Consider the following 27532-nt stretch of genomic DNA (forward strand, 5'->3'; position numbering starts at 1 on the left):
GTAATTTCTAATAACATGTATCTTAGAGCAATTGTGAACTATGTGGTAGTCCACAATTATTTGGCTGTATTTTTATCACGGTAGGTAATGAAATTTGGAAAGATTATATTGGACATTTTCTGTTTTATGTATAAAAAAATAATAGAGAAGGTACTCTATTTCTTTCAGAAATAGTTAGGGCGTAATATAATATGGTAAAAAATTAATTTTGAAAACAGGTCTTATTTTCAACGTTTTAAAATTCACGGTCTAGAGATATAAAAAAAGTATTTAATATTATTAAATTTATTCTGCAGAAATATCCCATAGAACAGATTCGTATTTGGCCGTTCAGTACACGTTCAAATCAGACTTGTAGACCTACGTTAATCGAACCAGACGCTGATCTTCAAAAGCCCATCATTGACTGCGCGGAAAATCACAACCCGTGGAATGTATTTGTTGAGCTTGTACCTCCAGACTCTGATATGACGGCGTTACCACCTTTCGACAAGGATACCGACGTTTTGCTCTTTTTTAAACTCTACGATCCCAAAAATAAGAAAATTCATTACTGTGGTCATCATTATATGCCTGTTGTAGCTAAAGTCCGTAAGTTGAAATATATATCTTACTGTTTATATTTTTTTGCATTTTACAATGGCAAAAAATTGTAAAACAATTTTTTAATTAAAATATGAAAATATATATTTTTAATGTTATTAAAAAAAAAAAATAATTTATAGAAACTAATAATGAACTTTTCAGAGGAGCTCATACCAATTTTAAATGAACGCGCTGGATTCCCACCGGATACAGAGCTTGCTTTATACGAGGAAATTAAACCAAATTTGGTTGAGAAAATAGATAATTTATCAGAGCCTTTGGAAAAAGTTTTAGAGGAATTAATGGACGGTGACATTATTGTATTTCAAAAGGAAGGAGATAATGAAATGTATGAACTTCCGACGTGTCGAGAATATTTTAAGTAAGTTAATACTCCACTATAATACTTTCGTCTTTTATCATATCTTAAGAATCATGTCTTTGAACATTTACAATAATAATATATACAATATTACGACACACACTTACTAATTTATTACGATTGGCATTTCAGAGATTTATTCTATAGGGTAGAAGTAACGTTTTGTGATAAATTGATTCCAAACGATCCAGGTTTTACAATGGAACTTTCGTTAAGAATGACATATGATCAAATGGCAAAGGCTGTAGCGCAACGAGTTGGCACCGATCCATATCTTTTACAATTCTTTAAATGTCAAAAGTAAGAAGTCTTATTTTTACTTGACACCAATCAATATAACATATTGAAAAATATGAAATATTAAATTGACTTAAACATTATTTCAATCCGAGTTGTTTTTTGGAGGTGGAAGAATTTTATTCTGAAATTCTTTTTTTGCAGTTACAAAGATTCTCCTGGCCATCCTTTAAAGTGTACATTCGATGGCACGCTTAAGGAATTGGTTGCGTATTGCAAAACGAAAGTAAAGAAATTATTTTATCAACAGCTCAGTATTAGGGTGAACGAGTTAGAAAACAAGAAACAGTTCAAGTGCATATGGGTAGGACCGTCGCTTAAAGAAGAGAAGGAGATGATCCTTTATCCAAATAAAAATGGTACCGTTGCTAATTTACTTGAGGAGGCTAAGAAACAGGTAGAGCTATCGGAAAATGGATCGGGAAAACTGAGGATATTAGAAATGACTTGCAACAAACTGTCACCTGGTCCCGGGGACGACACACCCTTAGATCACTTAAACACATCAGGCACCAAGTTGTATAGGATAGAAGAAATACCAGTTGACGAGGTAAATCTAGCGGAAGGCGAAATGCTAGTTCCTGTTGCGCATTTTCACAAAGAGGTTTTCTCAACGTTTGGTATACCTTTCTTCTTCAAGATCAAGCATGTGAGTAATATCTAAAATTTAAATTGATCCATAATGCAACACACGGTATATCTAAAATCGTTGCGTTTATAGGGTGAACCTTTTCCCAAGATGAAGGACAGGTTGTTAAAGAAATTAGGAGTTCAGGAGAAAGAATTCGAAAAGGTAGGTATCCTTAGCTAATTTTTATTGATTTTTTATGAGAATTCATAAAAAAACTTTGAAGTTTAAGTTCGCGGTGGTGACCATGGGCAAACCACAGTTCATTACCGACTCGCCAGACTCTTGTATCAAACTCGAGGATTTTCTTCCTAGATTTACCACTCAGAGTAAGTATAAAGAACCATTTATCTTAATCTTTTCGAATATTAATAACGTAATTATTAACGTATATAATATATATATGAATAACGTAAGTATCGAATCGCATAGTCACTATATAATGTATAATGCGTTGTCGATACGATGCTGTAATGAAAAATAAATTTTGTAATCTATTCACTCTTAAACATAGGCACATCACCACACAGGCCTTGGCTTGGCTTGGAACACGTCAACAAAGCGCCAAAGCGCTCTCGTATCAACTACCTCGAAAAGGCCATTAAGATTTACAATTAAATTTCCACCACATTGAGAAGAAGAAACTAAATTAGGCAGCCACTCATAATAATTTATACAATTCTGTATAGTAAGAGAGCGACGTCTGATATATTGAAGGTTGGAAAAATGCGTTCATATATTCGTTTCTTCAGCCAGATTAAATATGCAATTTTAATACTGCAAGACCGACATTGGAAGGTAAATCCTCCATGTTTGACATACAATGGATTAAGAGACTATGAAGTGTGCAGTGCTATTTTATGCATCATGGAAGAGCGATGATATAGTTCCTCGATTCGAATTTGTAAAGATTTTACGTAATGGCCCGATAGCTTATTTTGGCGTCACTCAGTACGAATTTTCGCCTAGACTCCGAAAATATTTGATTATGAAATGCACGTATATATTGTATCTAATATTATTGTCTGATATAATTATCTCTAATAAACTATTTCTTTCTTTTTTTAAATTATATTAGGAAACTTTAAAATTCCGGTTCTTACCCTATCGTATATAGAAGTTGTATGTAATCGATACAAACCTCAAGAGGTATCGTATTATGTTCTGCATGATCTTTAACATTCGTGGCATCGAGAAAGGATTGTTCTTTTATGCCGTATTCTCAAGATGTTTGAGATGTGGATTTGCTATTAAAAGAAAAAGAAAAGTAAAGTTTTTAACTTGCGTTTAAAAGAATTTCAATGTAACGTTTTATTCGAATTCTAATATTTAACGAGTTTATTTAAGGTGCACATTAAGATTTTTTGAAATTTCTTGTATTTCTAAACAAAGCACCTATAATTCTGCTATTTTATTTCACGTTATGCCGTAAGAAGAATGAAGAAGAAAGCGTGCATAAGAAAAATTTTCAAGTTGCCTTTCAAACATCCTGGGATATTTTTCTTGTGTTTGCGGTTATTTTTACTTTTTATTGTATGTTTTATGTCGAAACAGTGAAGTATAAAGTATTTTACAAGTATAAAAACATGTGAAGCAAGAGATTGGCAACATGAGTGACGCTTAATCTAGATTAAAAAATTATCTGCAAGATGCAAACGCTTATTGTTATAATAAGATACTCGCGACTTTTTTTTTTTAATATTTTAACACAGCAAAACACCGACTCCGCTTTTTAGGGAGCGATGTAGAAAGTAACGATTTACTTAAGCAATCATAGTATTCGTTCTATTTGATCCATAAATTAACGATTTACTTTATATTTACAACACAAGTATATGTATATGAAATATTCTATTACATGGAAAATCACTTTCAACAAGATAATCTGCGTCTTGTGCAAGATCTATCGCGTTTGCGCATCCTTGTTTATCGTTTTCTACTGTGATCAATTCAACTTAGCAAACATTTATTTAAACATTACGTTGGCTCGAATATTTAAAATAGCATAATTGTAGATGTCAAAGAGAATGCTCGCTTTCTACACGCGTGGATTATTTAATAAACTTCTTTTTAAATTTAATTGTTTACTATGGACGTAAGATTTTGAGATTTATCAAGTTTATAAACATAATCGGATTTTAAAAAGTTATTTTGAATGTTTAAAATTGAATTACAGAGAATGTTACAAGAATCGTTTTGAGAACATACGAAAACAAAGTTTGCAGTACGGGAGACTGGTATACCAATATATATATATAATTGAAGTATATGTAAGATTTTAACGGATTTGCGCGACAACTCCTCGAGAGTGATAACACTGCGCTATATTTGCTCTATAATAATAATAATAATAATAATAATAATAATACAACTAAGAAAAAACTATACAACACACATTAGAAGAAGACTGGATGCATAAGTTAAGTGACAGCGTGGCATGCACGCAGAATATTTTGTAAAAAAGAAAAACTAAATATGACTGTACAGACTGGTGGCATGTAATCGTAATCTTGATATCGTGTATCTAAAACAGCTACTCCAAATTATAGTTCTCTGTGGATGTCAAGTGGGTTTTTTTTTTGCTACTTATATATATATATATATATATATATATATATATATATATTTACATATAGTTATTTGAATCTATTCAGAATAATTTATCGGTATGCTTGTTAGATGTGTTGCCAAGGTGAGAGGGGGGATGCGCGCGCGCGCGCGCGTGTGTGTGTGTGTGTGTGTGTGTGTGTGTGTGTGTGTGTATCATAATAAATTTAAAATCGAATTGTAAAAAAAGCATTATTACAGATCTGATTATCGAGGAAATATTTCCTACGAATACAGTCAAAATATAGTATCTTTGTATTGCCTAAAAATTGGTTCTGCAGCATCGTTACATTATAATCACGTGTGATTGTATTTTCCTGATTGCATTTTTTTTTCTTTAGTGTTGTCCTGTTTAGGTGAACATTGGGAAAAAGATTGAGCACTTTGCAAAAGGTCTATATCGAGTCGCAACTGTGGAAAATACGGTAACAATATTTCTGATAAAAGCGGCAGTAATGATTTCTTCGAAAGAAAAAAATGAAGCAGAATTATTGCAAATATACTTGATGTAGCAAAAGATTCCGATGGAATATACGAATTACATATTTTGTTTACACACACAGACACACACGCACACACACACACACACATGTATATTTCGTTGTTAGGTTCCTTGAAGATTATTGCTAATGGTAATCCTAAAGACGAAGCTGGCATACGAAATGACAATGAAAAAAAAACTTGCAAAAAAAAATCGAATAGAATAGATTTATCTGAAATGAGATCCGCTTAAATTTATTATAATCGACATCATCGGCGACACATGATTGTAACGAGCAATACGCAAGAAAGAGAATAAGTCGAGACATCCAGCATACGACTGCTATATAATAGGTTGTATATCAGATGCTTTTGCGTTTTTGTAGAGCTGAGCCTAGAAAGAAAATTGCTCAATACACTGCGATTGTAAATCTAAATATTTAATAGTTTATTTCTAGAGAGGCGAAGGAATTAAGTGCGATGCAGATATGCATAATAGAAGAATGATAATAAAAGCGATACATTGGACACATAGTTATTTTTTAACATCACATTTTAACGCGAGAAAAGATGTCTTTTAAAACTTGTTATCTCGTTCTTTACGAGCGTAGACTTAAACACGTTCGAATAGATTTAATTTATATATCAAACCAATAGAAATTTGTGTTTACTTTGAAAAAGCAATAGCGTATGCAACCATTATATCGACTTTCTCCCATATTACATCGGAATTTTCTTATGATTGATCAATTTCCTTTCTCTGAAGTATCAGGTTGCCACTGGTTCATGATAAATAACAGATTAAGAAATTGAAATTTTGTTGCATGACAACATATGTCATGCGTCAGTGATAAGAGAAGTCAATGTTGCGTACTCTACCCGCTTTTAATTTTTGGATTTATGAAGATTATTCTGTCTTGTGTGTCCAGAAACGCTATTTTCAAATAGATTAAAATATCTAGAAAGGCGTATTTAAATTACAACTATTATATAATGTTGCCAGAGGAAGTCACAAAGGAACATTTAAAACTGATATCAAATTTATATTTAATTTTTTCCAGACAAAATTATGAACGACTAACAATGACTATAGGTAATTAAATTTTATAGACCTGTGTCATTTTGGCAAATTTTGGTAACAAATGAGATCTAGGTGATCTTTATTTTTCTTATTTTTTTTTTAAATATAGAAATGACGAATTTATTGAATTCTAATTCACTAAAGTTTGATGAAAGTTGAAATTAATTATCTATGAAAATTTTGAATAGTTCTCGCACGAGAGATTACGCGAAACTTTTCGCCTGCTTTAAAGGGTCACCCTTTTCCGAATGCGATCTAAACTTTTTAAAGAGAACTACTAGTTATACTTTCACTTCGGCGGGAGAATGTAATTGCTTTATCGTATTACTCTATCTGTTGTCAGTCTCTTTCGGTTATCGGTACGTCGCAGTCTGTAGATACCATATTGATCCGCGATCGCACGTTATACTGAGCTGACGAACTCGAGAAGGATTAACAGTTTTCTCCAACGCTCATCCCATTGTTCTGGTCATCACCATTGTGTACGGTACGTCGCGAGTAAATGTTTATTTCGCATGACTGAAAAAGACCAGAGCGATGTTGCCTTATCAGAGTGTCGCGTTACTAGAGCGATATAAGTTCTTGTAATTCTTTATTCGCGAGTATTTTCAGGGCGAAGCTAGTGTTGTGTTATTTTTCTTCTTTTTTATTTTATTTTTCTATCTCTTCAGATAGATATAATTTTTCGTCATATTACTTCTGACTTGTTTTTTTAAACAAGTGCCTTTTTCCTGCTTTTTTTTCTTCAAATAGATATTTTTTTCGTAATATTTTCTTTTTTTTTTTCTTTTTTAAATATGGATTTTTACCTTTTAAAACGACAAAACACCGCGAAATGTTCGTATTACATCACGAAGATTGGAAATTGAGGATTTATAGTAATTGTAGATTAAAATTCGACTGATCAAATAGGTTTAATTTTAATCTATTTTGTCCTTATTGATTTGATTTTACTCGACAATTTGCAATTCTTAATTGCTGATATGCATTTACGAAACCGCGCTACAAATATATATTTTGTTGCAACGAAAAAAATTTTTACACCGTTTATTTGTTCAACGATTTGCTAACATTGAATTTTAATGTTAAGATCCACAAGATGTTTCGCGTATGACAGCTATAATCGGGATGAAGGTAGTAAAAGAATTAATCATTCGCGCACTTTTATGAAACGTTTCCATTCACAATCTATTAAGATTATTGTCGTATATTTGTTACACAATTTTCGGTCGATGTATATGAATTCGTAAACAGACTATTTTTGGCTATCGTGCAGTACTCTTGCGATAAAAATATCAGAAAAGAAAGGGAAAAGAAGCGCCAAAGAAGAAAGAACGTACATCTTTTCTTAGGAATTGGTTGAATCGAGAGAACTAAACGCAGTGTTTTTAATTCGAGAATAGACATCTGGGATGATTTTTACGCCCCAGCGGCGAGACCAAGACTAGTCAGTAGTTTTTTTTTTTATTGATCGAAAATCTATACCCTTCTTTTATTCTTTCAGTAAATATTGAGTAATTTTGTATATATATAATGATCTCGATTGCTAAAAAATTATGAACAATAATATAATTAATTATAGTGAACAATATAATTAATAATAGTGATTTTTAATTTAGGTGTCAAAAATCACATGCACAAACTATGTGTGTATATATATATTATAGATTTTCAGTATGGACAGGATATAATCGGAACATTTGTTGACGAATTACAGAATAGGCTTATTATTTATGCAAAAAAAAAAAAAAAGATTAGGTAATCATACTCTAGCTAAAAGTCTGCGTGTTGACTAGATCATAAAATATCTCTGATAGGACGATAAAAACGTCAATTTCTAAAGCCAAGAGGTCTTCAAATGGATACGTTTGGACATCTCTAAAGGCGATAAAACCTGGGTAAGTAACAAGACTCAAGATAGGAAAGGCGGGCGCGTGCGCGTAATCTAGAAAAGCATTCAGAAAGTTTGATAAAAAAAACAACGACCGGACTGTCCGGTCCAGATGCGTGCGCGCAGATCGGGGAAAAAGTCGCTGATCGTACGTTCGCTTTCGAAATATCGCGATTTGCTTCACTAATCTCGCAGCCGTCCACTGTCTTTTCGAAGGCGGTTCACCTTATGTTTGTGCATTGTCTCGTCGCACATGTTATATAACATTTTGTATATACATGTAGTGATCCCGATGGAATATATACTTCATGAAGAATTGCTGCCGTCTGCGAACGTGCAACTTAAGTTTTGCGATTAATCAATCGAAATTTTGTGCTTTATCGCGTTATATCAGGTTATAAAATTATTAACAGAGTGGCATTATGTAACGATAACTATTTAAAATATATGTTATTTATCGTGTGTGTGTTTCAAAAAAGTTTACATTGAGATAAAAAAAGGAACAAAAAAGAAAACCATAAAGTTGAAATTGAAATAAAAACAAGGATAAATACAATATTATAAATTATAATTCTATATCAGTTAAACTATAACGCATTGAAAATTAAAGACTGCAAATTGGATTTTAAAATTCAAATAATCATAATGAAACGGATTCAAATTATTTATAATTGTTGAATTCTAGTTTTTAATTTGTTATCCTTAATTTTTATTTGCATAGCCTGATGGGTTTCAGGCTCGTTTTTTATTAGTTGTTTGGACTTGTTCTTTTTTTTTAAGACAATTGTACGACTATCTCATTTTAGGTACATAAATGAAATTTTAGGTACATAAACATATATAGTTCAATTAAAAATAATAGATCTATAATGAAAGAAACTTGCTTCAGTTTATTAAGTATTGGATATATGAAGAAATAAAGGTAATATAAAATGAAAGGAAATGTTTTCTCCTCTAAAACTTAGGTCGATATTCATTATAGTCTAATTTTATTTCAAAACCGTCTTAGGTAATGTCTCAAGATGTTAATACTCTGTGATTGGTTGATAACATCTTAAAACAATACCTAAGTTGATCTCAAATGTAAGATTCAACTGAATGAATACCTATCTCAAATACGTTTTTATCATCTTTGATGTTTAAAAATGCAAGAAGCCTCTGAACAGACATTTTTTTATAGTGAAGCTTTTCATTTTTGTTTGCACAGCTGTTAACCCTGCTGTTCTGTTCAGACCTGTCCGACATAAAAGACGCATTTTCAACAATATGTGTATTTTATTTTCTTTAAATAATATTTTATTAAAAAAAAATTTTCTCTGGCATTTGATAATTTTGCCTGTTAGTATGTACAATAAGATCTTTTGTCCGTAAATATTTATTATTTCTGGATTTTTTAGAGCTTTTCAATCATATATATCGACTCAAATGACATGTCAGTAGGAAATTCAAATAGAACAGTAGGGTTAAACAAGGATGAAGCGATTCACGGTGTCTTGCTGGGAAACGCTTAATATTAGCGTCGATAGGATTTTGAAAAATATGTAAAGCACAAAATATCGTGCCCATGTTGTAATCGGCGCGCTCTGACATCACGATCACGTGGGCTAGTGCGTACCGCGGACGCGGAAGTCTCGCGTCTGCGCTTTGTACCGGCAGAACCGTGGTAGTGTGCGTGGTCCCGCGTGGATCCCGCGCGATTCACGGCTGATCGTGTTGTGTCAAATGTAATAACCGGGCGACCGTGCCCTTGGCGCTGGCCGAACAGGAATTGGGGAGCCGTGTCGAATTCAATCTCGCAACAAAACAAATCGTATGTATGGTCGTGTGAGACACGTGGACACACACACACACCGGATGATCGGCTGTAACCGCCGCCGCCACTGACCAACCGTCTACGCAAACGAACACGCATGCACACGCACGTCGTGTGCGCGCACGCGAGGATGGCCGGGAATTGGTCGAGGCTGAATCGGCGCGGATTTCAATTGGTCGAGAACCTGCTGCTGCGCGCCCGAAGTCGACGTATAAACGATTTCGCCGATCAAGGACGCACCGCAGACGTTTGCGGCCCTCCGTATAGACGAGACTATCACCTTACAACAACGCGTTACACACGAGAACGAGTAAGTGCCTTTGAATAATCAGCTATTCGACGATACCTTTCCTCGCGATTGTGTAACAATCGACGCTCAATTGTTCGCGATTTACATGCGTTTTTCGAATTCGCGGAAGTGAAAAAATCGGTGAAAACCCGGTTGTTTTCCGTAATTTTCGAAATCTGTTTAACTACACGTGCAAAATCAACGCAAAAGTGTACTATTGGAGCGATCTAACGCTTTGCTTGTAGTTGCAGCTTCCACGTGACGTTCTTTTTAACTGTTTGATTATGCTTGATTAGTATTTTGCCAATGTCGTAGCTAAACTGATGTGAAATGGAGGCGCACACCATGTGAAAAGAATAATAGAATTAAATAAAATAGAATTCTCAGAGAGTTTACTCCAACGCAGAAATTTATTTAAATTCTTTCTTTACGTTAATATAAATGTTATTAATATACTTTAAATAAAAAATAACGTAAGTTTGTTCAATTTTTGTTTCCAGTTTGGTTTTAAATATTTCCTTTGTTATAAATATTTCCAGTAAACAATAATTAACAGTAATATAATATCAACGTTATAAATTTTCACTCAACAATGTAACAATTACATATATTACATTTATATGGTCGAGTGAGAAATTATAATACCAATGTTATAATATTGTTAATTGATATTTACCAGAAAACAATTTTAATCTTTGATAAAATTTCAATAATGTTACTTGAATGGAAACAAGTTTTCTGTTTATCCTTGTAATATCGCATTCTTTTAATCGATTAATTTTTTTAATTAACAACAGTAATTCCTTGTTATAGATAGAATTGTTGACTATTTGTTTTATACATTTAAAATTTTATATCTTATCTCTCTGTCTCTCTCTCTCTCTCTCTCTCTCTCTCTCTCTCTCTCTCTCTCTCTCTCTCTCTCTCTCTCTCTCTCTCTCTCTCTCTCTCTCTCTCTCTCTCTCTCTCTCTCTCTCTCTCTGTCTCTCTGTCTCTCTGTCTCTCTGTCTCTCTGTCTCTCTGTCTCTCTGTCTCTCTGTCTCTCTGTCTCTCTGTCTCTCTCTCTCTCTGTCTCTCTGTCTCTCTGTCTCTATGTCTCTATGTCTCTCTGTCTCTCTGTCTCTCTGTCTCTCTGTCTCTCTGTCTCTCTGTCTCTCTGTCTCTCTGTCTCTCTGTCTCTCTGTCTCTCTGTCTCTCTGTCTCTCTGTCTCTCTGTCTCTCTGTCTCTCTGTCTCTCTGTCTCTCTGTCTCTCTGTCTCTCCTCTCTCTCTCTCTCTCTCTCTCTCTCTCTTTCTATTTTATTATATTTCATACATTTTATAAGATTTAAACATTACGTCTGTACCGTTATATAAAAATCACAGTTGTTTGATATTTTTTTAAATGATTGTTTCATTGAATAAAGTTTCAATTTATTGCAAAATTTTATCTTACTTGCTTTCGTCATAAAACATTTACAAAAGTGTTTATCCATCATCTGCAACGTCGACAAACGATTCATAATCGATTTCAACGTTAACGTTATTATACGTAAATATATTTATCGCCACAATTACACCATGCGTGGGGTTATCATTAAAAGTATGAACTTTAGTATGAGTTAATTCACGATATGTGTACGTCATTGCACATCAAGTCATAACCGAAGTAGCACGCTCCTCTTTTTACGAATTCGAAGATAGATTATCGAAACTCTTAATTTCACTAATTTTCACAGATTTATCGCATAGATTATTGCAAAAAATTTAATAACTAATTATGTTGCCTAAATAATAATTGTATTTCTTAAAAATAACTGTTTATACATAAAATTATATTGATAGATGTTATTTACATAAAATATTTACAAATAAATATTATATATATATATATATATATATATCGTTAAATTATTATGTTTATATATAATTATTTACACATTATATAAATATTTTTTCTATGTACATATGCATTGTGTAAATATAAATCGGTTATAGAGACTATAAAGATTATTATGGTTATAACAGAATCAAATATAATTGTATTATGACAGAGCATGGAATCAATACTCCATGAAAACATTTGGGAGAGCGATCCTGAGCTCTTTGACTTGATGAAGAAGGAGAAGAAACGGCAAGAATCCGGGCTGGAGATGATCGCGAGCGAAAACTTTACGTCTCTCAGTGTACTCCAGTGTCTGAGCTCGTGTTTGCATAACAAATACAGTGAGGGATTGCCTGGTCAGAGGTGAGACTGTATATGATTACTTTTTTATATTGCATTCCTTTTTCGATTATTAATTACTTATACAAGACTGACTTTCTATTGTTGTTGTACTCGCAGATATTACGGTGGAAACGAGTTCATTGACGAGATTGAATTGCTGGCGCAGAAACGCTCCTTGGAAGCCTTTAATTTAGATCCCGAGCAATGGGGTTGCAATGTGCAACCCTATTCGGGAAGTCCAGCGAATTTCGCAGTGTACACGGGTTTGTTAGAGCCTCACGGACGTATAATGGGCCTGGATTTGCCCGATGGTGGCCATCTCACTCATGGTGAGAACACGAATAAATTGATAAAATAATATTTACATATATGCATTTTAGACACTGTTCTGTAGTAAACTACTTTGTGCGCTACAGGTTTCTTCACGGCGACCAAGAAGATCTCCGCTACATCTATCTTCTTCGAATCGATGCCGTACAAAGTCGATCCTGTCAGTGGTTTGATCGACTACGATGAACTCGCAAAACAGGCAAGATTGTTTAAACCGAAAATCATCATCGCTGGAGTATCTTGTTACAGCAGATGTCTCAACTATAAACGTTTTCGCGAAATTGCCGACGAGAACAACGCCTATCTCTTCAGCGACATGGCTCACGTCTCTGGATTAGTCGCCACCGGGTTAATACCCAGTCCTTTCGAATTTAGTGACGTTGTTTCGACAACTACACATAAAACCTTACGGTATGGATACCTATTTCCTAATACCTTTTGACAATCATTTATCTAATCGTAGTGATTAAAATAATGATGATATCTTGTTTGTTTAATATCTCAGTGGTCCGCGCGCTGGCGTTATTTTCTTCCGAAAAGGCGTTCGGAGCGTCACGAAAGACGGCAAAAAAATTATGTATGATATAGAGAATAGAATAAATCAAGCTGTCTTTCCGGGTCTTCAAGGTGGACCTCACAATCACGCTATCGCCGCTATAGCCACCACTATGAAACAGGTGAAAACATCAGAATTTCTCGAGTATCAAAAACAAATAGTAGCTAACGCGAAGAGATTGTGTGCTGGTTTGCAAGAGCGCGGTTATAACATCAGTACGCATGGCACGGACGTCCATATGATGTTAGTAGATCTACGATCTACGGGCATAACTGGTTCAAAGGCAGAAAAGATCTTGGAAGACATTTCTATCGCCTGTAATAAAAACACTGTTCCCGGTGATAAAAGTGCGTTGAATCCTAGTGGAATCCGTTTAGGAACACCCGCACTTACTACTCGTGGTTTAATCGAGGAAGACATCGACGAAGTCGTGGACTTTATAGACAGAGGTAGTACAAATATCTGAATCTTACAAGAACTCGCTGGTGCTCAGTTTGACTTCAATCACCAAACCACAAAGAGTATCATAGTGATTTGTATTTTGTGTTATTTTTATATCACGAGTTTGATTTCTGAGTGCTAACGAATCGTAACTTAAATACATATAACATATAGTATAAAAATTTTAATTATCTTTTTATAGGACTGAAACTTGCTAAGGAAGTAAGTGCTATCTCCGGCCCGAAGCTGGTTGATTTCAAGAGAGTGTTAAATACTGATGAAAATATTGTGGCAAAGGTTGCGGCTCTAAAAGAGGAAGTCGAAACTTTCTCGAGGAAATTTTCAATTCCTGGTCACAAAAGTTATTAAGCACGAAACATATTTCATTTTTGTTATTAATCTTATCGCTCCTTATAATGTTTGTATTATATTATTATATATTATATTATAATACTTATAATGTTTTCATTATAAAGCACTAATTATAAATTTTTTAAATTATTGTTATATTTTTTCTAAATGATGAGATCTGTATTATTCATGTATCCAAGTGATTCATGAAAGTTAACGACGCAGCATATTTCTATTTTTCTATGTATAAAATGTCATTTTATTATGTAATTTTTTTCTAAAAAAATTAATCCACATTATGCATAGCATAAATTTACAATAAAATTTTTAACACAATTTTCTCTGAAATATATATCTTTCGGCACAAATTTATTATTAATTTTATAATCTGCTTATAAGTAACATGTAAAATATTGCAAATTAAACAAAAATTAAAAAAGAATTAATACAAAAATTTCCACGATTTAAATTTTTAAGGAAAAATTATTTTTATAAAAAATAAGAATTATAAATAATAATGATATATAATTTTATACATAAATTGTCATTTATTTATTTGATAGTTCTTTATTTTATTTTCAATATCATTTGTGTCTTGGCATGATGCGTAGTCACATGTGTGAATAAATGCTTCTCGCAGTTGATGAATTCATATTCAATCTCTCATGTATGTCTTGAACTAACATAAGTTAGATGGTACAGGTACAAGTATTCGAAGTTGTACATAATAACTAAAATTTTGACTAAATAAGAAATTTGATTAGCTCAATCAAATTCATGAACACTTATGTTCAAAAAAATACAATCAATTTAAGCAAAAAAATTAAATGAAGATTTTCAAGTGTTAGGCACTTCCCTTTTTTTAGGACTATTTTCAGGCTATTTTTAACTGTTCGTGTTTTTCAAAAACATTCAAAACAATTTAGCATCTATGCAATTTATTAATAAAAAATAAATTTAATTCAATACTTTATACATAAATAAAATACTTTATATATGTATACATTTTTTATTTACATATAATAAATAATAAAATATATAAATTTCTTCATAATCTGAAATATAGATCAATAAAAAATTGCCTAAACGGTATACAAATTCTTGAGAAACACTAATAAAACTAGATAGAAGCAAATATGTGTGTATGTGTGTGTGTATGTGGGGGGGGGGGTATGTATATAGGTAATAAGAGAGCAAATTAATTTGCAATTTTTGGTAGGTTTTTTTATAAGACAGATTTAATAGATGGATTGTAATATAGATTTAATAGCTTAAATAACATAATATATTGATTGTATTGACAGTCCCGATATTGGCACGATTATAACAAACGTTTCTTTGTTATTCCACCAGAACAATAAAGTTTATTAATACATTTTTAAAGTTGTTACATTTTTTACTTTGTATAAATTATAATTCACGAAATGGCGCAAAATATGAATCTGTACATATAAGTGCACGATGTAAGGTTTTATATTAACAAAAAAAAAATAATGTATCTTTTTTACAAGAAATTATTGCAATATCTTTTTCATTTATACTGAATCATTAAAAATATTTTTGTAACAGAAGTTGCACATCTTTTAATGAAATATAAATGAATAAATACACACATACATACACATACACACTCATATGTATTGCATTTTATATATTCGTCCTCATTCTCAAGTTTAGAATTGTTTCTTATATATACAACATAATATTAAACATAATATTAAAATTTAAAATAAATTTAAAATTTTGTCTAAATTTTTAATATTTTTTTCATTGACTTGTCCTCCCTCTCCTTTCTCTCTTTTTATCTCTTTGTAATATATATCTCACAATATATCACTTGTAATTTAAAATCACTGATTATGTAATTTTCTTATAATATATATTCTCTTCATAATAATTACGTTCGCAGAAATTTTAATTTATTTAGTATTCTTTGCTTAATTCTTTACTTTGTAAAATAAAATTTTATGCATATAATCGAGATAAAAAATATGTTTTGTAAAAAATATGTAATAAGATTTTAAAAAAACATGTGTTGCAAGTATCAATAATCTATTGCATAGTGAAATAGTATTTTTAATTAGGAACATGATGACAGACATATTTCACTCAACTCACATATAGCTATCAAATTAAATATTTCTATTGGATACATAAAGGAGGAGATGATATTAAATAATAATATATCGGGTAACCGTTATTTGTTATTATATTTTTCAAGTGATTTATACAAATATAATACCTAAATTAATCCTTCAAAGACTAATTCCACACATGATCCGATTGATGTCACAATCATATATAGAGTATTCACTTTTAAAACGACAGTATACATTTCAAAGTATTAATAACAAATACACATATTATTGATTTTCATTGAATTAATTATACATGGTATAATTTTTACAAAAAATGAATTAAAAAGAATAAAATTTTTCGATTATTCTATAACATGAATATCAATTAACAATTTATCATTGTCATATATTAATATAATATAATTGCTTTAAATAATTCTGATAATAGACAATAAAATATAATGAAGAATACTCAATATACTTACATATGTTTCTAGAGATATATTTATTACAAAGCTAAATTTATTAGTTGAATGTTGTCTATGCTTCTGTTTCCATTTTAATACACAGCAATATTATATTATCTTTATTAATTAATGCTGTGAAGATTTTTATTCCACAGTGTGGTTATGGTCGTTTTATTTCTTGAAATATATATGCATTTATTTTTCTCTAATATTTTAAACGATTACCCATATCAATGTATAGAATCCAATAAATAAATATATCGTTTGTTGCTCCGAGTATAATTTTCGTTCTCGACGTCTCGGCAACAAGCAATTTCGGTTAGCATTTTTTTCGGAAGCTACATTTATGTCACATTTATTTGTCCACACGCATTTTAGTTTATATAAAATAAATTTTCGATTCAGCAGTTAAATACGTAGGTATATATTCATGTGATTATATGAATGGTATACAAGTCGCAGCTAATGGCAAGGATTTTATTCAAAGTTCAAGTATAATTGCTGAATTCATAACAGCACATACAGAATGTGTGAACTTGGGAATATTGATCTTTACCATAAACCTAATTCTCTTTACTCTTTCGAACTTTTACATATAATTCTATAATGTTCATATTTCAGAAGAAATTATGCAATTTCTGAACTTTTTATTTAAAAGTATGCATCTCATTATTGCACAGACATAAATCTTATTTGACTAAAAAGAGTATAGAAAGTATTAGATATGTATAAAATAATTAAGATGCCTATCTGAATTCTACTATTGTGAATTCAGTGTACATAACTTACAACTTTGATAAATTCCCGTAAGAAGTCATCCCATCTGTATCAGGATTCTACGTACTTCAGAATTACTATTTCTTCAAATAATAGTAATTCTTTCAGCTTCTTTTTTTTATAAACGTAACGCTCACAACTTGAAATTTCATTTGGTTAACACAGGTGCAGTTAGTGAAAATATTTGGGTCGAAGAATAATATATAAAAGTTTGATATTCAGCATCACACTGCACAGTGCTGCATCACCTTTAATCAATCAAGTTCTTGAGCGGCGTGCGACGTTGAGGCTGTATTTCGTTGCTCGTCATCCGAATCGTCATCCTCCAGGCCATTGAAGAATGATTGCAGTAACGAGCCAAATAATCCTTGATTGCGCGGGCGCGGAGGTGGGATATTGAAAAAAAGTTGGCCTATTTTATCTAAGTACTGTCGGTAACATGGATCTCTGTTTAAAGATATCTGGTATTGTTCGCAAAGAACTGTGAACACGGCTAGTTTACCACTGCAAAATATTAAAACCAAAAATAAAAAATATATTTATATATAAGGGAAAATTTATTTTTAGCATAAAATGTGACATACCTGTCAATGGTTTTTAGTAAGAAAAACAAGAAATTTAACAAAGGAAGAAGATATGGCGGACCACTGTTTATTTTTGGATGCCTTGAGGTATAAGAATTGAAGGCCTCTTGCGCTGTCGCTTTGTTTTGTAAACAAAGATATCTACAACACAAAATAATTTTATATTTATATATATTAACATAATTATAAAATTGTGTTAGTTTTAATACTCCTAAATTTCTCAATCCGTTATATTATTATACCTGTTTATTCTGTGATATATTTATGATTTTTTAAGAGATTTGACGTTAAAGTTGATGTAAAATTAATTGGCTTACTGTAAGACTGCTTGAGCTATGAAGAGATCTATTTCATTCATGTAACCACGCTGCTCGTGAAGTTCAACCAACATTGCAGCACATCCAGAACCATCTCTACTATGTATAAAGTGTTGCCTTGCCATTATGTAATTCTTCTCTGATCAAAAAATAGACTCATCACGTATAGCATACCCAAAATAAACACATGACAAAATTCCTCATCAAATTACCTCTCCAAAAAACCTGAGCTATCTTCTGGTGCAAATCTGGATGGCCGGTTTTGTAATCAGTACCTTTTATACTCCACTTAAGTGCTGACTGCACAAACACATCTCTTTCCGGAGACGTGGGGCTCATTAAACCGAACAGACTCGTGATCTTCTCAAAGAAGCCTTGCGCAGGTACTGTTCCAGATTGCGTTAAAACATTGACAAATAGAATTCCTAAGTCGGCTCCACTTGCATGCTGCAAGGAACAAGGATATCATGTATAAATCTCATCTCGAAATTGATTTTCGCTTCCCCCACGATCAGCCGTGTCCGCGGTGTCGGCGCATCTTTCGATCGTGATTAATTACAGTTTACTTGGAGAGTACACGCGACTCCACGGGTGCTCAACTTCGTCGGCGGAAAATCACGGAGATCGTTTAAGGGGAAAGTGAAAAATCCATCGAGTGGCATTCGTGAGGGCGCGAAGTGCGATCACGCGTACCTGTTCGTGCTGTAACAGCAGCATCGCCCCGTTGTAGAGCAATTCCAGGAGTTCGGAGTATTTTCTCTGACCGAGGTATCTGCACAAGAGAGCGAAGGGAGGTTAGAGACGGACAAGAATTTTTCGGAGCGCGGGGGCGCGCCCCGAGGGCGCGAGACGGCCGGGCCGGCCGACCCTCACCTGAAATACAAAGTTCGATACATCTGATGGGCTTCATAGTAGTTCTCCGAGTTTATCGAGGCCTCTAATTTCGCTAGAACTCGCTGAACACCGTGACTATACCGCGAGGCCATGTTTACACTATTTGGGAACCTCGCGCCGTTGTTGGCATCAATGCGGCTTTCCCCCGTACGGTAATCCCGTACGTTCCATGCACGTGCGCGATTTTCAAAATTCGAAAGCCACGCGCACGGAGAGCGGAGAGATTGCTGCGTGCACGTCGGATTGATTAGGAAATCTCTTGCCCGCGAGTCGACGACGCTCGTCGCGACTAAAAATGGACAATCATCGCTTGCTATCCCGTTTTAGTTTCATGCGCCGTAGTCGCGTAATTTTAGTACTTTCGGCATTTTATCGATTGGCTCCGTATCGCGTGTAGCTTCGCTCTGTATCTGGGGCTCGATTCTTGAATTCATTTGCAAGAGAAACGTATTCGCAAATTCTGTTCTTACAGAAAAGTTGAAAATTTATTGGCTATCGTATGGCTTTTAACCAATAAACTTGCAACTTTTCTGTTAGAGCGGGTATTGCGCATACGTTTTTTTGCGAATGAATTCAAGAATCGAGCCCCTGTACTGTTAAAACTGATACTCTCGTGTTCGCGGTAATAATGCGCTAAATATATATATTTTATCCTGCGTGTCAATTAAGTTAATTATGGATTCGGTGCAAACGTTCGGATTTGTATACAGCAACGCAGAATGTCTTTGATATCGAATTCTAATTAATTATAGTAGAAGTATGAATTTTTGTTGCTTAATATATAGAAAAGAAGATTTGATTGAATTATAAAAGCAACAAATTATATTAGCTAAATTTCTACTTCTAATAATTCTACCGAAATTAAATTAATTGAAATATCAATAAAATTTAATGCGAAATTAACGTTTCAAGTAGCCATTTTGTCAATGTTAATAGAATTATTAATTCTTTATTATTTTACATGTAAACAAAATTATATAGGGACAACGAAACATATATATATGTATTATATGTATTTCAAAATTTTGTGATAAATTAATTGGAGTTAACCGAAGTCGCTCTAACATAAAACGATAAAAAGAAACAATATAAACAAAAAATCTGCAATCATTGGTAAATTAGAGGAAACATTTTTTTCTGTCAGGAAAAAGCAAATCGGATGACTAAATGAATGAATGAATGAATGAATGAATCTATTTATTATGGGATAGTTTCTTCGATAAGAATAACGGAAGGAAGAGCAGATGCCACAGAAAGGGGTTAACGCGCGATAAGGTTCTCACGGCCTTGCGCCGAAAGAACGCGCGGGGAAACAGTCGTTTTACTCACGCGGTTCAACGATCGCGCGCGCGACTTGCGTAGCCTGGCGTAGCCGCGTCGGCGTCGCGGCGGGGTAGCGTCGGTCTAATTCGCCGCGCGGCGTGCCGCGGGGTGGCGTAATATATCAATTGCAAAAAGTAATATTGATAAATGCGCAAAGTGGCGTCGCGTAAGCGCACCCGGGCCGCCCGGTGTGTACACATATACATACTATGTAGGCTACGCGCACACATACACACACACACACCACACACAGGCACAGGCACGCCGGGCCCGCGCTGGCGCGCGTGCACGCACGCACACACGTAGCACGTGTGCGCGTACACCCATGTACACAACACACGGCCGAAAAACGCGTAGAGCGCGGTGCGCCCCTGGCGGCGGACCGTGCAAGCGACCCTCGCGGAAATAATTATCGCGATTTATGTTATTTGCAAATGTGATCCGGGGGCTTAATTAATTAGGCGATGCCGTGTAGCGGCGACTGACGTCGACGGACGGGCTCCTGGGGCTACCCGGCTACGCCTTGAGTGGAGTGGAGGCAGCGGCGGTCGCGGCACGGGGTGAGTGCACGTCCGCGTGAGAGAGTAATGTACGTTCCGCGTTCAGGCGGTCCCCCCTGCGCGTGTCGGGAAAGGGGGGCGGTGGCTCGCCTGCTCGTTCGCTCGATCGCACGCGGCCGGCCACTTTTTTTATCGGTTCCGCCGGCCCGCTCTCTTCGGCGATAACAATGGCCGTGAGCCGAGAGTTTCGAGCGACCGCACTCGGCGTCGCTCGGCGGGACGCCCGACGACGAGCGAGCGGTCCTATCGGCGGCGCGGCCGACGGACGCGGCTCATCCGAGCGCGTCCTCCGCTCTCGTCGTCGCCGGGCACCGTCGCGTAATCGGTGACCCCGCACGATGAGGCGTGCACCGCGCGCGTTCTTGCTCGTGCTCGTTGACATTTTCGATGGCCAGGCGGACGATACCTGGAGGCGCGGAGCCGTCCGCGATAACGGATGAACGAAATTATCGCGGCGCGTATCGATCGCTGGCACTCTTGACGTCTACTTTTGCGTCTTTTTGTTTTGCCGTACATACATTTCGTATAAACAATTCGTAAATAATTCTTTTACACTCAAAGCTCATTCTACAACAGTGTACACCTACTCATAAGTGAAAAGTTAAGTATCATAAGGCGCAGTTATATATCCGCTTCTCTTTTTTAAAAATATTTATTAGAAAAAGATAAGAAAATTAAGATTAAGGCTAAGTTGCATTGATCACAATCGACACACTTTATGAATATGTTTATACTATTGTAGAATGGCCTTAATGTATCTGATAAAGCAGTATAACTATAGGATATAGTGTACAAAAATATTTTATTTATATTTTTCTTGTGTTACAAGATTTGTGTATAACATATATTTGTGCAGAATGGACCTGGCGGAAACTATGAAGAACATTGTTGCCAAAGGTATGCAAACTGAAATGGGTCCGCCGGGTGGAGGATCAGGCTACTCTGCGACACCGAGCAACGCCGGTTACGTCACGGAGAAGATGTACATGTTGCTACAAGCGTATTTGCAAAATAAAGGATGGAATCCCAGTATCGAGCTACTGCAATGCTTCTCGGAATTCAAAGATGCCTCCATGATGCCGAGCGCCGCTTATTTACAGTAAGGAGAAACATTCTATGGTCAAACACTTTACTTGTGGTTGCAAAAAATATTCGATACATTTGATTTGTTTGCAGAATGATGGCATCCAGAGTGGCGTTGGATTCACAGGGAAGATTAGTCCTTAGAGAGAATGGCAAGATAATACTACCCTACGAACACTTTGCTAATGCTGTAATGTTGAAACATATGAATGGACCGCACGGCTTACACTTAGGCTTGGAGGGTACGGTGAGAGCGGTTATGGAGTCCTACACTATCGGAAGAGAATGCTTTGGGATGGAGAAGGAGTTTATCATAGAAGTCGTGCAAAACTGTCCCAATCCTGCCTGCCGCTATTACAAAAATCAGCTGGAGCTCACTCAGAAGATGGGCCACATGGCACCGACTTACATCCAGGAGAATGAAGCGACCGCGTCTCTTCTGCGTTCTGGTTTTCCGCATAGCACAGATTTCCAGGCAGTAAGTAAACATTTGTTGCTTACGCAAGAATTTTCTTAATTTAACATTTTATTATATACCTGCTTATCTCTGCAGAGCCTAAGCAGCACTAATCCAAATACACACATGGGAGGAGGATCTGCGGATTTACCGGAGATGAGGGGTGCTGGCAATCAAATGAATCTTCAACGTCCTCCAAGCCGTCCGTCATTAAATATTCCACATCGGCCTGTATCGCAAGAGAAGAAAGTGCCATCCGGCAAGCAGCATTATGAATCTCTAATACCTAATATACCAATCTCCGATCACAAGTTGACGGACTTTTTACGCACCAATCTGGATAACTTCGACAATCTCGCTTCTCTTGGTTTAGGAAACTTACAAGGATTAGGAAACTCCAATAAGGACCTGCTAGCGCTGCACAATGGTGCATGGCCTTTAGAAGGTGAAAAAGGATCCCGATCGTCATCTTCAAATTCAGAAGGTGAAACACAGGATTGAAAAATAGCAGCATATGTTGCATCTGCCAAAAACACAAGTCAATTTTCGAATTTCGTATTGCGAATGTGTGAATTGTGTTTTAAACATATGGGCCTTCAATCGGAATAAGTGAATTAGTAAAAAAAGTTGAATTTGAAAAAAAAAAAGAAAAATGACAAAAAGGATTTTTATTGGACAATGGTCTAATAAGTCTAACAAAATATACTAAAATGAATATCTGTTGCTACTTTTAAAAAACTTGAAATAAGTTTATATTATTTTTAAGTTTATATTATTTATGGTATATTAATTTTAAGATATGTATTTTTCTTTCTTGTCTGTTAAACAAATCAAATTTTAGATTTGGTCACTTAGGAGGATATAATAATGCACACTTTTGACCATATTTTTTTAAACATTAAAGTTACGTTGATGCATGAATTTATTCTATTACTTTTTTTGTTGATATTTCAGGTGGTCAAGAAAAGATTGTGCGCGCTTTTGCAGAAGTGATGAAGAACATGGCAAGGATGAAAGCTTGCGTACGACCGGCAATGTGCAAGCCGTACGGCAAACAATCCGAGGCTCTACAGAAAAGTAATGACTCAATTTTACTGTTTTTTATTTTTCCTTTTCTTTTTCACATGAATTTATTGTATACTGTAAAATTTTATATCAATTTTTTTTCTCAAAATTTACAAATTTACAAAGATTTTCACGTTATTTATTCTCAATTATAGCATTGGTCGATACAATACAGCTTATACAATCGTTGAGAAGTTTCTTGCCGCCCCCACATATACCAGTCTCGAGCTGGAAAAACGAAGATAAACACCGATTAGATCACAGTACCCCTTACTTGTCATCGTTGTGAGTAATTTTATTTATTGCTGTAACTATTATCTTTAACTCTATTATTCATATCAATATTTCTACGTTATACTATATATATACTTTACTTTTTTTTACAGAAAAGCTGGCGGAATGGAAGAATTATGCGAGCAGCGTAAGCTAGACTAACCATCGTCTTCGCTTTACTCGCGACAGACCAAGTTTCGTCTTTTTGCGCTCTATGATGTTCTAGTCACAAGATGTTTATTGATTATCTGGGTGTTTCGTATCTAAACAACCCGATGGATTGCTCAAAAAAAGTTGTTGGCGTTTAGGACTTCAAATACTAAGAGACAAAATGAGTCATGCGTGGACTGTGATAAACGTGGGTAGCGTGAAACAAAAAAGATTTATATGTAGGACTAAACTCACACCGCGTCATCTTAGGGATTCTTATTAGCTTTATTTCATCGCTATAACCTAATTTTGTATTGTTATTGCTCTCGATCTGCCTATGGGGCTTATTTGGTAAATGATTTATCGATTAATCTCGCGATTACTGAAAACTGCGACTGAATTACGATCACGTAAATTACATGATATAGTTATGTAATTATTGATGCAAATAGCATTTATATTTACTGTATTGATTTAATAATTTGCCATTTGTGTTCCAATTACTACCTGATTAATAATATATTATAGAACTTTTTTTATATCTATAGCCTCTGTTATATGTATAAAACTTAAATTGAAGTTTAAAGCAAATTGGATCTAGTACAAAAGCTTTTGCTACTAATCGATTGCTACTTTAACATTCGCGGTATAGATATATTAAAAGAAGAGTTGACAATTTTCTCGATTATTAAATTCGTGTTATTTTGTTTTACATATTTTTAACTTGTTTGTTAAATATATTCTTTAGAACTTTAAATTGATCGAATTATTCGATTAGTGAAATGATTAGTGTGTTCAATTTATGTGTACATTTTATATATGTATATATATATATGTATACATATATACATATATATACATTGTATACGTTATATAAACGTATGTGGGTATTTCTTTTAAAAAGATTTATATATACTCGTTATTATTTATTTTTAAGGCTGAGATGAACATATATCATTGTTGTTTCTAGTACTGTTCACTGCATGCACAATCATGCTTTACTAATGTTAAAAGATTGATAATAAGCTCCATAGGCAATATATGCGGTGTGCACGTAAAAAAAAAAATATATTGGTCAATTCATATAGGTATTTTTTAAAAAACAAATTATTTCTTAATATATATACGTAAAGGAAAAAGAACGAAATTGTTATGTCATTAGTGGACTTTCAAAAGGGGATGTGATTTACACTGACGCTCAAAGACTTCACCGTGCACTAAGTATTATTACGCAGAAACGTTTTTACTCTTGCGAGAGAAACTGCAAATTAGAGGAATCGCGTTTGTGGAATGTGATTGAACGTTTCCTCAGATAAACGGCATATCGTATCCGTTGCGGGAGTAAAACCGTTTCTTATTCGGTTGTTATACGCGTATATAAGCGGTACGATAAAATATTTCTTTCTTTCTTGATAATGTAAAGTTATAAGGCGTTTATCTTTGGATGTAAGCAATTAATGCCGTGTATACCGCGAATGCAAAATAGCGCGCGGCACTTGAATGCGTGAGGGCTCTATTTTGTGGGCTGTGTGCGTGTGTTGTGTATTTGTAAGAATGCGAAGTTTTGGCTATCAAATAGCAAAATTTTATATGAATGCGCGTATGTTGAAGATGTCTTTCTATACATGTATCTGTTATTATTTACTACACGTATGCAGCGAATGTGCCGATCGATTACCATTTAGGAGTCGGATCCATGATTTAAAGACTGCAAATTATTTTCTTTTTTATTTTTGACAAATTATTGCTCTCTATCATCTATCGTTTTTTTTGTTCTATATTGTATTGTTTTCTTTTTTATTTTATATCCTACTGTGTTCGATGGGAAGCACGGAGATATAATGACAAGATATAATAACAAGTCTGGAAAATTCTCGACAATGATTCTTTATTTGTTTTTTCACAGCTATTGTAGCTGTTTAACGAATGCAGATCCGGCTTCTATAGACTGCGTTTTTGTTGACATACATATATAATATATATATATTGACAAGAAGGCTGCTGCAATATGGTTCATAATTCGACGATAACTTGTTGCACACCAAAGTGTATTTCCAATAACTAGGTGGACTTATTTCTTATAATATTATGTATTATTAAAAAAATGCAAACGTAACGTCGTTTGTATTTCGATCGGTCGGTCCGTGTGATCAACGCAATTAAGCATATCCATGACTAAGTCGTTGCAACTTATGCCAAATAGAGAAAAGGGAGCGCGGAAACAGAGTCTGATGAGAAAAAGAGGTTGATTGAAATGTATCAAAATAGAATTTCAAAATATGTGAGAAAGACTGTTAGAGACTGCGTCCGAGATAAGTCTTATCTTATCAATGATTTAAACACGATAGCGCAATTGTTATATGAGGAGTTTGTGCGTGTATTTCTTTACAGCAAAAGTTGCAGCGTTGCAGTTTATTCTTTGCTTTATATTCGCTGTACTTTGTTATCACACATAATAGTGTTGTTATATATTTTATTCTATTTCTAGATTAAATTAGTAAAATTCGTTCTAAAAATTCGTTTTTCGTTATTCGTTTTGCGATTTTATTACTGCAATTGCTGCAACTGTTGCCAAAACGTGCGTTAGTTTAATATTCTCCTTTGTATATACCGTCCGTTAATTTCTACTAGTTTAGATAATTAGCTAAAAGATTTGATTCTAGAGATCTCGAACAAAGTCGAGCATACAACACATCAGGAAAGGGGCAAAAAAGGGAGAAATACAGATTTCGTTTCCGGATCTCGTTACTCTCGCGCCATATCTATACCATAGATACCGTGTACATGTTTTCGCACCGAATTCGACAGTAAGAAGATAAATGATTGTAAAATGCGCACCGTGTCGATCCGTCGTTCCCTTTTTAAATTCGGATCGCTAATCGATATTCGTACACCAAATGCTAACCGCTGTGTCTGCACATTAAGCTCGTCGTCGCTTGCCAGTATTGCTCTTCTGTATTCTCGCATAATTCTAACTCATGACAGCAATTATTAAAGTTTTTACAAGTGTGAAAGACACGCCTGACTATCGTTTTCTTCGCCTTTTCCTATCTAAACTTTATCATGTCCCTGTATATTCACTATAAATAATCCATTTGGTTTCGCACCATTAAACGTTCCTTCGCGAAACATCGTCGTTTACCACGAACTCGCAGGATCGTGTACTAACTGGCTGCGCCTCCAACACGAAGATCACGTCATCCAGGAAGTAATATGACTGTCCTAGATCGCCCTCACACAGGTACGGTAGTTTGCTCCAGACGAGGCATCGCAGACCCACCGGGGCGAAGACCCGGTCGATCAGACTGGCTATTTGAATCTCGAGCCCGTTCCCTCGTACCGGTAGATATTCCGACGGTTTGTGGTTACCCCTCTCGCCGACTTCAACATAGGGGCTGAACGGCAATACCAAGGCGATGACCAGTCTGCCGCCAGGAGCTAGTGAGGCCCTCAATAGCCTTAGTAGAGTGTTTGGACGGTCGCAACGATCGAGAAGGTTCAGGCAGAGGATGACGTTGTAAGGACCAGCCTCTTGATGCCATCTTTCCACGTCCAACACTCTGCAAAA

The 27532-nt window shown here is 34.7% G+C and overlaps 5 protein-coding genes across 10 annotated transcripts in view; 3 read left to right on the forward strand and 2 right to left on the reverse strand.

Moving 5' to 3' along the window:
• Positions 1 to 296: 296 nt before the first annotated feature.
• LOC118644143 (ubiquitin carboxyl-terminal hydrolase 7-like) lies at positions 297 to 5507 on the forward strand (the record flags this gene model as incomplete). Of its 2 annotated transcripts, none has more annotated exon segments than XM_036288136.1 (7): positions 297 to 591; positions 748 to 967; positions 1100 to 1267; positions 1409 to 1913; positions 1986 to 2057; positions 2119 to 2221; positions 2407 to 5507. In XM_036288136.1, coding segments are annotated over 7 exon segments (1467 nt in total), but the record flags the coding sequence as incomplete, so codon positions are not given.
• Positions 5508 to 8492: 2985 nt separating this feature from the next.
• LOC105830150 (serine hydroxymethyltransferase, cytosolic) lies at positions 8493 to 14206 on the forward strand. Its single transcript, XM_012669320.3, has 6 exons — positions 8493 to 10074; positions 12086 to 12279; positions 12376 to 12587; positions 12675 to 12999; positions 13094 to 13593; positions 13788 to 14206. The coding sequence occupies exons 1-6, from the start codon at positions 9862 to 9864 to the stop codon at positions 13952 to 13954; spliced, it is 1611 nt and encodes a 536-aa protein (XP_012524774.1). The 5' UTR covers positions 8493 to 9861; the 3' UTR covers positions 13955 to 14206.
• A 1921-nt stretch (positions 14207 to 16127) lies between these two features.
• Positions 16128 to 19319, reverse strand: LOC105830149 (Golgi to ER traffic protein 4 homolog). The gene is made up of 6 exons (XM_012669318.3): positions 19033 to 19319; positions 18853 to 18931; positions 18372 to 18606; positions 18160 to 18298; positions 17843 to 17983; positions 16128 to 17762 (listed from the first exon to the last, which is right to left on the reverse strand). Exons 1-6 carry the CDS (start codon positions 19143 to 19145, stop codon positions 17513 to 17515), a joined length of 957 nt encoding a protein of 318 aa, XP_012524772.1. The 5' UTR covers positions 19146 to 19319; the 3' UTR covers positions 16128 to 17512.
• A 1407-nt stretch (positions 19320 to 20726) lies between these two features.
• Positions 20727 to 26980, forward strand: LOC105831845. Of its 4 annotated transcripts, XM_028190636.2 has the most exons (8): positions 20727 to 20936; positions 21793 to 22035; positions 22113 to 22497; positions 22573 to 22735; positions 22850 to 22960; positions 23431 to 23553; positions 23697 to 23826; positions 23928 to 26980. In XM_028190636.2, exons 2-8 carry the CDS (start codon positions 21794 to 21796, stop codon positions 23974 to 23976), a joined length of 1203 nt encoding a protein of 400 aa, XP_028046437.1. In that variant the 5' UTR covers positions 20727 to 20936; position 21793; the 3' UTR covers positions 23977 to 26980. The 4 variants fall into 4 exon arrangements, with proteins under 4 accessions (XP_028046437.1, XP_012527732.1, XP_012527733.1 ...); XM_012672278.3 differs by having other exon boundaries at positions 20728 to 20936; positions 22573 to 22960; XM_012672279.3 differs by lacking the exon at positions 20727 to 20936 and adding an exon at positions 20946 to 21536 and having other exon boundaries at positions 22573 to 22960.
• Positions 23600 to 27532, reverse strand: part of LOC105831844 (methyltransferase-like protein 9) — a 42414-nt gene continuing 38481 nt past the window's right edge. The window contains exons 4-5 of one of the 2 annotated variants that reach the window (XM_036288102.1): positions 27072 to 27524; positions 23600 to 23769 (exon numbers count right to left, since the gene is read on the reverse strand). In XM_036288102.1, the coding sequence (XP_036143995.1) occupies positions 27074 to 27524 (451 nt within the window). In that variant the 3' untranslated portion in view covers positions 23600 to 23769; positions 27072 to 27073. Of the gene's footprint in view, positions 23770 to 25835; positions 27525 to 27532 lie in introns of those variants that run through there. The other variant, XM_036288101.1, reaches the window with a different exon arrangement.

The sequence above is a fragment of the Monomorium pharaonis genome, chromosome 6 (assembly GCF_013373865.1).
Source record: "Monomorium pharaonis isolate MP-MQ-018 chromosome 6, ASM1337386v2, whole genome shotgun sequence".
Taxonomy (NCBI): Eukaryota; Metazoa; Arthropoda; class Insecta; order Hymenoptera; family Formicidae; genus Monomorium; species Monomorium pharaonis.

What these genes read in the sequence shown, in the direction of transcription:
- LOC105831845 (XM_012672278.3), top strand. Translation starts at nt 21,794, where the DNA reads ATGGACCTGGCGGAAACTATGAAGAACATTGTTGCCAAAGGTATGCAA. An exon ending in GTCATCTTCAAATTCAGAAG is followed by an intron (nt 22,961 to 23,430) that starts GTGAAACACAGG and finishes TTGATATTTCAG; the next exon opens with GTGGTCAAGAAAAGATTGTG. An exon ending in ATCCGAGGCTCTACAGAAAA is followed by an intron (nt 23,554 to 23,696) that starts GTAATGACTCAA and finishes TCTCAATTATAG; the next exon opens with CATTGGTCGATACAATACAG.
- LOC105830150 (XM_012669320.3), top strand. Translation starts at nt 9,862, where the DNA reads ATGCACACGCACGTCGTGTGCGCGCACGCGAGGATGGCCGGGAATTGG. An exon ending in CGCGTTACACACGAGAACGA is followed by an intron (nt 10,075 to 12,085) that starts GTAAGTGCCTTT and finishes GTATTATGACAG; the next exon opens with AGCATGGAATCAATACTCCA. An exon ending in TGGTGGCCATCTCACTCATG is followed by an intron (nt 12,588 to 12,674) that starts GTGAGAACACGA and finishes TGTGCGCTACAG; the next exon opens with GTTTCTTCACGGCGACCAAG.
- LOC105830149 (XM_012669318.3), bottom strand. Translation starts at nt 19,145, where the DNA reads ATGGCCTCGCGGTATAGTCACGGTGTTCAGCGAGTTCTAGCGAAATTA. An exon ending in AGCTCAGGTTTTTTGGAGAG is followed by an intron (nt 18,299 to 18,371) that starts GTAATTTGATGA and finishes TTTTTTGATCAG; the next exon opens with AGAAGAATTACATAATGGCA. An exon ending in TTACTAAAAACCATTGACAG is followed by an intron (nt 17,763 to 17,842) that starts GTATGTCACATT and finishes AATATTTTGCAG; the next exon opens with TGGTAAACTAGCCGTGTTCA.